Source organism: Nicotiana attenuata, unplaced genomic scaffold (genome assembly GCF_001879085.1).
Source record: "Nicotiana attenuata strain UT unplaced genomic scaffold, NIATTr2, whole genome shotgun sequence".
Lineage (NCBI taxonomy): Eukaryota > Viridiplantae > Streptophyta > Magnoliopsida > Solanales > Solanaceae > Nicotiana > Nicotiana attenuata.
The window spans coordinates 53,758-65,091 of record NW_017674198.1 but is presented as its reverse complement, the minus strand read 5'-3'; the positions used below and the strand labels follow the sequence as shown (position 1 = coordinate 65,091).

At 38.3% G+C, this 11,334-nt stretch overlaps 1 protein-coding gene across 1 annotated transcript; it reads right to left on the bottom strand.

Annotated features, from left to right (window-relative positions):
- Positions 1-90: 90 nt before the first annotated feature.
- On the bottom strand, positions 91-1,850 carry LOC109218178 (aspartyl protease family protein 2). The gene has a single exon (XM_019382521.1). The coding sequence runs from the start codon at positions 1,700-1,702 to the stop codon at positions 341-343; it is 1,362 nt and encodes a 453-aa protein (XP_019238066.1). The 5' UTR covers positions 1,703-1,850; the 3' UTR covers positions 91-340.
- Between the last annotated feature and the right edge of the window lie 9,484 nt (positions 1,851-11,334).

Genomic DNA, 11,334 nt, shown 5'->3' with positions numbered 1-11,334 from the left:
CACACACCACCCCCGCAGTCCAAATTAATGCCATAATTCATTAAGAATTTCACGTGAAAGCATCAAACATAAATCAGACAGACAGCGAAAAGCAACAAAAACATCTCCTCCCTTATTATTTTTGCCTCTCTCCACATTTTTTGGCCGTTTCCTATAAAAATCATACAAACAAAAACGACAAAGAATACAAATTATATTTAACACAATTTACTACAACAAATCGACTTATATTAATTTCCACAGGAAAAAAAATATACCCCACCCTTCAACAAAAAAAATAAATTAAAAGACCAAAAAAAAAAAAAAAAAAGTATCCACGACTCGGTGAGTTACCGAGTTATCATGGCAAACCACATCCATGTCGCGTAAAACCAATCCGCGATCGATCCCTATCGAACTCGAACACGAACCCTTGTTGCATTAAGTTTCCGATGACCGAGAAACCCGAGGGAGCCGCCAACGGCTGCAATGCGAGGCATTTAACGTCCTCCGCGGTGTCAATGAAGTAGTTCCCGGATGGCGGGGAGAGTACCGAGTCACCACTGAGTTTGAAACTCATTTTAGGGAAACTCGGTCTCGACACGCCCGATACGTTTACACACAAGTCAAACCCAAGAGTCGGGTCATCGACCTTCGGCAGCGTAACCCGCCGCTTAAACTCTCTCAGTATACGCCGATAAGCCGGCTCGGCGAGAAAAGTCAATGTTGTCCCTGAATCCATAACAGTCCCGCCATTTCCCAACTCATCAATAGCCCAAACGGAAGGGCTTATTTGTAATTTTACATCCTCAATATAAACACTTTCAATCCCAATATAGTAAAACGTCGACGTAAATGGGTTATTTATCATCGGCGTGTAACTCATTTTCGAATCGTTGACTTCAGCGGACCGGCCGATTAATAAGTAACTCGTTGGAGTTGGAGATAATGTGTAGTCCATTAAACAGTAAGAAAACTTGTTGCCGAACCGCCGGCCGAGTTGACTCGCTAATGAAATCGAACCGCGGCCCAAGCCCATTACACCTTGAGCTCCGTTAAAACTCGGACCGGTAATGCTTGGACCGGAAGCTTCAAAACTACAACCAAATGCAAACTTTTTAAACTTCACAGCACTGCCTGAGCTGGCATTAAGCGTCGTCGTTTCGGTAGAGAAAAAACCTCTGGTTTCAGACTCATCGGAGTAAGAGTACACGTAACGGCACGGGCTGTGTTGGCGCGTGTGGTTACACGCAACGCCTCGCGGGTTGGGGACGAGCCTACATTTTTTATCGTAGCAATGGAAGGGAAAGTACGTGGAGGAATGGCGGGCGAGGAATGCGGAGCCACGGCGGCGGGAAGAGCAGTTCCTGCAGGCGGAGCAGGTGACCCAGACAAGGTCACTGCCGGTGTCGGCGACTAAAAGAAGGCGCTGCGGCGGAGTACCGAGCTTAAGATCGACGAAATACTGTCCACTGCCGGAAGATGCGCCAGAAGTTAATGGGAGTTTAGCTGAGCGGATGCTACGGTGGTTAAGGGAGGAGTAAAGAGTGTTTATACGGCGGAGGTCGGAGGAGAGGGATTGTGAAGGGTTTGGTGGGAATGTGTCTTTGTGAAGTAATGGGAGTTTTAGGTATTCGACTTTACGGTGGTTTGCGGCGGAGGGAGTGGCGGAGGAGAGGAAGAAGAGAGAAAAGATAAGAAGGGACAACAGTGCTCTTCCCATTGGAGATTAATAATGTGAGATTAGAGAGGGAGTTGTACTGTAAAGAGTAGCGTTTAAGATCTGGGAAAGAAAGAGAAATGGAGAGGAAGGGTTGGTTGCATTTATACGTACGTGTTACTACTCTTTCTATATTATTGAGATAGATATGGAGTAGTAGTAGTATATATTTATCTTTGGCCTATAATTATTAGTATTATTATATCATCACAAAAAAAAATATTTGTTTGGACTAAGTGCATTTATCAAAATTATACTAGTGCTATTCTATTGTTACGTGAAATTTTCGTTTTTACACATAAGTGATTTAAATAAGAGGCTTGAAAAGGTCATTTTTAGCGGCCACAAGAGATAATTTTCTTTTCAAATTTTGTGAATCAAACAAGTTTTTTATGATTATTTTATATATTTTCTAAATTAATTATTATTATTATTATTGTTGTCACTTATAATACTTTTGAAGAAGTAGTTTTCAAATATATAAAATTAATATTAGAATTTAAAGAGTATATATTCTATTCGAAATTAAAATTGCATCACATAAATTGAGAAGAAGAGAGTATTTTTTTAAGTTACTCCAAAAAGAATGTCATACTTTCTTATTTGAAAATAACTTATTATTAAACTTCTTATTTTATTTTTAATGAGATGGTTTATGACACAAGTATTTATGGCTTGTTCTAAATTATAAGTTCTAAAAGTCTTATTTTCTTTTTAAAATTTTGTGCCTAACCAAACACTACCCATAAATTGAGAGGAAGGAAATAATATTTAAAAGGCTAATACAAAATTCATAGGACTACAAGTACTCCATCGGAACTCCCTTCACTGCATTACTCTATTCGTTTTGAATTTCGAGATAAATGCAGACTATTGTTTTAAAAGGTAAGGATGAAGCAATTTATTTATCATGTAAGGATAAGTTAATTATTCTCTCTGTTTCATTTTTACTTTATGTAACACCACTCCATTTTTAGTATGTTACAACAACAAAAATATTTTTATATTTAAAAATAATTTTACTTTAAACTTCTTATTTTACCTTAATAACATGATTATATAGTCAAGCAAATATTATATCATATTTAAAGTCACTAAAAAGGGTAGTCTAGTGCACTATGGTCCGGAGAAGGGCTGGACCACAAGGGTCTATTGTACACATCCTTACCCTGCATCTCTGCACGAGGCTGTTTTCGCGACTCGAACTCGTAACCTTTTGATCACATGACAACAGCTTTAAAATCAATAGCGTTTTGTCAAGTTGAGCAGGGGTAAATAGTTGCACCCTCGAGGTTATAAGAGTTGATAAGAATTATAAAAGGCTTGTGTATATTGATTACAATGGAGAAGTTTATATACAAGTACAAGAGGAGAAGGGAGAGATGAGACAGGGTACTATGTACATAAGACTCTTGTGGAGATAGGAAAGAATCTCATAAGATACAACTTAAACTAGGATTCCTGGATAGGATTGGAGTGTCTATCCTTATCATGCCCCCTCAAGATGGGCTTAATCTCCTTGAGACCAATCTTATTGACAAAATGTGTAAATGATAATTTAGGCAAGGCTTTTGTTAAGGCACCAATAAGTTGATTGCCAGTGGGTATGTGATTAACAGAGAGCTCATTGATCTCGAACTGAGTGAAAATCGATAGCTACATGTTTCATACGACTGTGAAAAATTGGGTTGCGACTAAGGTAAGTAGCACCAATGTTGTCACAAAACACCAAAGAAGGACTGGATATTGGAATTTGAAGCTCCTTCAGCAAGTTGGTTATCCAATTAAGCTCAACAAAAGTTGAAGCAATAGCTATATATTCAGCTTCTGTGGAGGTTCTACAACTGTCCGTTGCTTTTTGAGCACCAACTTATGGGATTATTTTCAAGAAGGATAACATATGCTGAAGCCGAATGCCTCGTATCAGGAAGTCCACCCCAATAAACATCTGAGTATGCTTGAAATTTGAGTGAGCTACTGGGATGAAAATGGAGACCATATGTGATAGTGCCTTTCAGGTAACGTAGAAGTCGTTTGGCAGCCTGCCAGTGCTTCTAACTAGGTGCATGCTGAAATTGAGCAAGTTGGATTACTGCAAAGCAGATGTCCGGTCGAGTAAAGGTTAGGTATTGTAGGGAACCAACAACTTGCCTATACAGTTTGGCATCAACAGGTGTGGAGTTACCATCCAGTAAGAGTGCTTCACCGACTGACATCGACTCCAAGAAATAAATGCAAGGGACCAAGGTCTTTAATGGAGAACCTACTACCTAGGAGTTGAATGGTGGTTCGGACTTGAGAGGAGTTGGAACCAGTGACCACAATATCATCAACATGGATCATGACAAAGAGAAGCGAGTTAGGAGAGCATTTTATATACAGAGAATCATCCGATTTTGCTCTAAGGAACCCATAGGAAAGAAGAAAAGTTTTGAGCTCATTGTACCAAGCTTTAGGAGCTTGACGAAGGCCATAAATGAATTTGTGAAGCTTGCAAATATGACGTGGAAGTCGAGGTTGACAAAACCAGGTGGCTGCTGCATATAGACAGCCTCATTGAGAGTTTCTTACAAGAAGGCATTATTTACGTCTAGTTGATGTAAAGGCCACTTGAACGACACTGCTAGCATGAGAATAAGCCTAATAGTAGTGTGTTTTATTACAGGGCTGAAAGTGTAATGATAGTCGACCCCAAGATGTTGATGAAAACCCTTAGCTACTAACCTAGCTTTGAATCGATCAATCGATCCATCAGGTTTATGTTTTACACGATAAACCCACTTGCAGCCAACAACGTTATGTGAGGGTGAGCTAGGAACCAAAGACCAGACATTGTTTCTAAGAAGAGCTTTATTTTCATGATGCACAGTAGCCCGCCACTCAGGGTATTTTTTGGCTTGAGAAAATGTGGTAGGAGCAAGAGGTAGCTGCTTTGGGTTTAAAAATGTTGTTCTGTGCTCTAGTGACCATGCGATGATTGGAAGATTGCAACCCAGGCTGTGGTTGAGACAACGATGATTGAGATGGAGAAGACATGACAGTAGGTGAGTTAGGTGTAGAAGATACCTATGAAGGAGGAGATGAACTTATAGATGTCTCTGGTGGTATGTCACCCGGAATGGTAGGAGTTGAGGTGATCTCTGGAGTGACCTGTGCAGCAAATTGTTCAAGGTGTAAAGGTATAGGGATGTGATAGGTGTATCAGTGTCAGCTTGCGAGTTGGAATGTAAAGAAGGGCTTTTTGAAGGATAGTGCCAAGAGTCCATATTGGGAGAAGATGCTCGGACAAGAGCGAAAAAGTTTGATTTGAAGGGAAAGACATGGTCAACAAAAAAAAATATGTCTGGAAAGATAAACTTTGAAAGAAGAGAGATCAAGGCAAGCATAGCTGCTAGTGATAGTGGAGTATCCCATGGAGGCACAAGTCTTAGATTTTGAATCAAGTTTGGAAGAGGTGTACGGTTTTAACCATGGATAACAAAGGCACCCAAAAACTTTAAGTTTGTGATGGTTGGGTGAGGAGTTAAAACAACATTGAAATGGTGATTGTAGATTGAGTAGCAGTATGGGCAGGCGATGATAAGGTAAACGACGGTTTGGAAGGCAAGGTGTTAAAATTATAATAAACTTGTTTCCATTAGTTCACATTTATATTAAATATGTTTAGATTAGTTCATATTAGTATGAGATGTATGAACAAGTGTAGACTAATGTGAACTTCATTATATGTATGAACTAGTGTAGACTAATGTGAACTTCATTATGAGATGTATGAACTAGTGTAGACTAATGTGAATTTAGTTAGTGTGTTTACATGAAGTTTAGGCTAGATACATGTAGGAGTTCTACTATAAATACCCATGTATGCTAGCCATTTGGAACAAGTCAAGTTGAATGAAAAATATCATTTCTTCTCCATTCTTAAAGTGAGTTGTGAGTGTTTGAGTGGTTAGTTGTCTTGCTCTCCCAAAAATTTCCAACATTTGGTATCAGAGCCGGTGTGGTTGAAGACAACAAACTTGGAGAAAAGATGAAGAATTCTAACGGAACACCATTCCAAGTTCCTATGCTTACAAAAGAGAACTATGGAAATTGGTGTATTCGAATGAAGGCCTTACTTGGTGCCTATGATGTTTGGGAACCAGTAGAGTCCGGTGTTGATGAAGCAGAAGATGTCGTTGCCTCAAAGAAGAAGGATCAAAAGGCACTCACTCTCATCCATCAAGGTTTGGATGACAAGATGTTCGAGAAGGTTGCAAATGCAACAACCTCCAAGGAAGCATGGGATATTTTTCAAACTTCTTTTAAAGGTTTGGACAAAGTGAAAAAAGTTCGCCTCCAAACCTTAAGAGGAGAGTTTGAATCATTGCATATGAAGGAAAATGAATATGTTGTGGATTATATTTCGAGAGTTTTGTCTATTGTCAATCAAATGAAAAGATATGGTGAAGAGTTGAAAGACGATAGGGTCGTGGCAAAAATACTACGATCCTTAGTTTCAAAATTTGATTTTATTGTTGTTGCCATTGAAGAGTCCAAAGACTTGGACACCATGACCATAGACGAGCTTTCGAGTTCCTTGCAAGCACATGAAGAGAAGTTGAAGAAACCGAAAGAAGAATCGGTTGAACAAGCGTTGCAAGCAAAATTTTCTTTCAAAGAGAAAGATGAAAGGCGTGGCTGCAACAAAGAGGCCGTGGAAATGGAAGAGGTCGTGGTAGAGGCGGAAGAGGAGGTAGTCAACCACCTTCAAGTAGAGAAAATAAAGGCCAAGACTTTAATTCAAGAAGAGGTCGTGGAAGAGGGAAAGGATGGAGGCAAAATCAAGGAAGGTATGACAAATCAAATATTGAATGTTATACTTGTCATAAATTTGGTCATTTTTCTTGGGAATGTAAAGATAACTTTGAAGAGAAAAATGATTTCGTGGAGAGCAAAAATGAAGATGAAGATGCCACCTTGCTTCTCGCATGCAAAGGAGAAGAAAGTGCCGAGAAGCACCGATGGTACCTTGATTCCGGTGCAAGTAGCCATATTTGTGGAAAGAAGGATTTATTTGTGGAACTTGAAGAGTTGAATCGTGGCACAATCACTTTTGGAGATTCTTCACGTGTTAAAATCAAAGGAAAAGGTACGATTTTAATTCGCTTGAAGGATGGAAGTCATCAATTAATTTCTAATGTTTTATATGTGCCGGAGATGAAAAGTAACATTTTGAGTTTGGGACAACTTTTGGAGGAAAATTATGACATTCATTTGAAAGATAAAAAGTTGTTTATGAGAGATGAAAAAGGGAGATTATTAGCTAAAGTTCCTATGGCTAATAATAAAATGTTCATTTTAAATCTTCAAAATGATGCTCCAAGATGCTTACTTTCATGTGCCAAAGACTCCTCTTGGCTTTGGCATATGAGATTTGGTCACTTGAATTTTGATAGCTTAAGGTTGATGGATAAAGAAAACATGGTGAATGGATTGCCAAGTATTAATTATCCCAACCAATTTTGCGAAGGATGTATCTTTGGAAAGCAAGCTAGAAAAAGCTTTCCTAAAGAGTCTTTGACAAGAGCAAGATGCCCTTTGGAGTTAATTCACATGGATGTTTGCGGACCTATCAAGCCATCTTCACTTGGTAAAAGTAATTATTTTTTACTTTTCATTGATGATTATTCTACAAAAACTTGAGTTTATTTTTTAAAGGCAAAATCAGAGGTGTTTGAAACCTTTAAAAAATTCAAGAGGATGGTGGAGAAACAAAGTGGCTATCAAATTAAGTCACTTCGGTCGGACAATGGTGGAGAATTCACTTCAAATGAATTCAAAGTTTTTTGTGAGAAAAATGGAGTTCGCCATTTTTTAACCGTGCCAAGATCACCACAACAAAATGGCGTTGTGGAAAGAAAGAACCGGACCATTCTTAACATGGTGAGGAGTATGTTGAAGAGCAAAAATATGCCAAAGGAATTTTGGGCTGAAGCTGTTGCTTGTGCGGTATACTTACTAAATCGTTGCCACACAAAACGTGTTCATGGGAAAACACCTCAAGAGGCATGGAGTGGTTTCAAGCCAAAAGTTTCTCACTTGCGAGTTTTCGGAAGCATTGCATATGCACATATACATGATGAAAAGAGGACCAAGCTCGATGACAAAAGTGAGAGGTATGTTTTTATTGGTTATGATCAAAATTCTAAAGGTTATAAATTGTATAATCCCAAAAATGGCAAGGTCACTTTGAGTAGAGATGTTGAGTTTGATGAAGATAGTGCTTGGGATTGGAAGACTAAAGAGCAAGATTACTCTTTTAGTCCATTATTTGATGATGATGAAGAAGATGTGGAGCAACCTATCTCACCACTATCAACACCTCCGCCACAAAATCAAGAAGTGGAGGAATCAAGTTCAAGTTCAAGTGAAGCACCTCACAAGAGTAGAAGTCTCCGTGACTTGTATGAAAACACGGAAGTGGTAAGAAATGATTTATATGATTTTACTCATTTTTGTTTATTGGTGGATAGTGAGCCTATAAGCTTTGAGGATGCATTCCAAAATTCCAAATGGAGAGATGCCATGGATGAAGAAATCAAGGCAATAAAAAAGAATGAAACATGGGAGTTGGTCACACTTCCAAAAGGAAAAAGCACCATTGGAGTCAAATGGGTGTACAAGCTAAAGAAGAATTCCAAGGGTGAAGTAGAAAAGTACAAAGCAAGATTAGTAGCTAAAGGATACAAGCAAAAAGCCGGTATTGACTATGAAGAGGTATTTGCACCGGTTGCTCGTTTGGAAACAATTCGCTTTGTCATTGCCTTGGCCGCCCAAAATCAATGGAAAATCCATCAAATGGATGTGAAGTCAGCTTTTTTGAATGGCGTATTGGAGGAAGAAGTCTACATTGATCAACCTTTGGGCTATAAGGTTGAAGGACAAGAAAATAAAGTCTTGAAATTGAAAAAGGCTTTATATGGGTTGAAGCAAGCTCCGCGGGCTTGGAATAGTAGAATTGATAAATATTTTCAAGCAAATGGTTTTTCAAAATGTCCACATGAACATGCACTTTATGTAAAAATTGCTAAAAATGGAGACATTTTACTTGTTTGCTTGTATGTAGATGACTTGATTTTTACAGGAAATAATCCTAAGATGTTTGAAGAATTCAAGGAAGCAATGGCTAGAGAATTTGAGATGACGGACATTGGATTAATATCCTACTATCTTGGCATTCAAGTGCAACAAAGGAAGGATGGGATTTTTATTTCTCAAGGAGAATATGCAAAGGAAATTCTCAAGAAGTTCGAGATGGATAATTGCAATCCCGTGAGCACCCCCGTTGAATGTGGAGTTAAAATATCCAAGCATGGAGATGGAGAAAATGTAAATCCCACATTTTTCAAGAGTCTTGTTGGAAGCTTAAGGTACTTGACATGCACAAGGCCGGATATTCTTTATGGTGTTGGACTTGTGAGCCGCTTTATGGAAGCTCCTACTACCTCCCATTTAAAGGTAGCAAAAAGAATACTTCGGTACATCAAAGATACACTTGATTATGGAATTCTTTATTCATCTTCTAAGGATTCTAAGTTTGTGGGATATTGTGATAGTGATTGGGCTGGTGATATTGATGATCGTAAAAGTACTACTGGGTTTGTTTTCTTTCTTGGAAATTCTGCATTTACATGGAATTTCTAAAAAACAACCAATTGTTACTTTGTCAACTTGTGAGGCGGAGTATGTTGCAGCTTGCTCATGTGTTTGTCATGCAATTTGGTTAAGAAGTTTGTTGGAGGAACTTCACCAACCACAAAAGGATGCCACAAAGATTTTTGTTGACAACAAGTCGGCTATCGAGTTAGCCAAAAATCCTGTATTTCATGAAAGGAGCAAGCATATAGATACAAGGTATCACTTTATTAGAGATTGTATATCTAATAAAGTTGTGGAGCTTGAGCATGTGAAGTCGCAAGATCAAATTGCGGATATTTTCACCAAGCCATTAAAGATTGAAGTTTTTCAAAAGCTGAGGATGGCGCTTGGAGTGATGAAACAAGTTTAAGGGGGGATGTTGAAATTATAATAAACTTGTTTCCATTAGTTCACATTTATATTAAATATGTTTAGATTAGTTCATATTAGTATGAGATGTATGAACAAGTGTAGACTAATGTGAACTTCATTATATGTATGAACTAGTGTAGACTAATGTGAACTTCATTATGAGATGTATGAACTAGTGTAGACTAATGTGAATTTAGTTAGTGTGTTTACATGAAGTTTAGGCTAGATACATGTAGGAGTTCTACTATAAATACCCATGTATGCTAGCCATTTGGAACAAGTCAAGTTGAATGAAAAATATCATTTCTTCTCCATTCTTAAAGTGAGTTGTGAGTGTTTGAGTGTTTTGTTGTCTTGCTCTCCCAAATTATTTTTTCCAACACAAGGGACCGAAATTTGAGGGGACTAAAATTTGAGGGGTATAGATGCATGGTGACGCAAGGTTAGAGCTGTATCGACAATATGCCGATGTTTTCTTTCGGCTGTACCAACAATTTGTGTAGTGTACGAAGGACTTATTAGGTGTTGAATGCCATGATTTAACATAAGAGACTTGAGAGCAACAAATTCGCCTTCCTCCATCCGTATAGAGTGTTTTAATTGACATATGAAACTGATTTGTTATCATGCGTGTGATGTTTAGAAATATATCCTTAACTTTTGATTTGGCTTTCATAGGAAACAACCAAGTGTATTTGGTAAAATGATCAACAAACACCACATACGAATAAAAACTATCAAAAGAAGAGATACAAGAGGGACCCCAAACATCAGAGTAAACAATATCAAGTGGTTTCGTACTACAAATAGTGTTTGCACCAAAGGGCAGACAGTGACTTTTATTACATACACATGAATTGCAATAGGTGAAAGACTCATTATTCACTAGTGGAAGCTTAAAAGACGAAACACAAGCTTTAGTGATGCAAGATTGTGGGTGACCAAGTCGAGCATGCCAAAGATGGAGCGATGGTGATACTTGCATGGTGAAATGAAATTTTGGGAAACTAGGTGATGAACAACTTGCTGTAGATGACCATTCGTAGAGATCTCCATCACTCTGACCTTACACAAGACATGCTCCCGTCAAATTCTTCACAAGAAAAGAATAAGGAAAAAATTCAATAGAGGTTAGATTTTGACGACAATTCGCAACAAAAAGTAAACTTTTCTTAATGTAAGGAGAGCACAAAATATTACACAGTTAAAGGAATTGGGAGGCGAGCAGAAAGTGGTGTGGCCTATGTCTGTGATAGGAATAGTTTTACCATCTCTAATAATGATTTCATTCGTGCCTGGGAACTCAGTAGAGGCTTGTAGAGATTGAGAACTGTTGGTAATATGATGAGAAGATCTAGAATCAACTATCCAGTTGTTGGAATGGCTGGAAGCATAAGTCGTACGATTGGCAAAGTTGGCTTGAGCTTCAATTGCATTATGAGATCTTGAGCGACAGACTTTGGCTATATGGCCATATATATTACATAACTGACATTGGATACATTACTAGTTGTTGCGATTAGTGTAAGAGAGATTGAAACATGTAGGATATTGAGAGGTGTTGTTATGGTGGGGGTTGGGGT

Bases quoted from the DNA above. Each gene is read 5' to 3' on its own strand.
- LOC109218178 (XM_019382521.1), bottom strand. From the start codon at position 1,702: ATGGGAAGAGCACTGTTGTCCCTTCTTATCTTTTCTCTCTTCTTCCTC.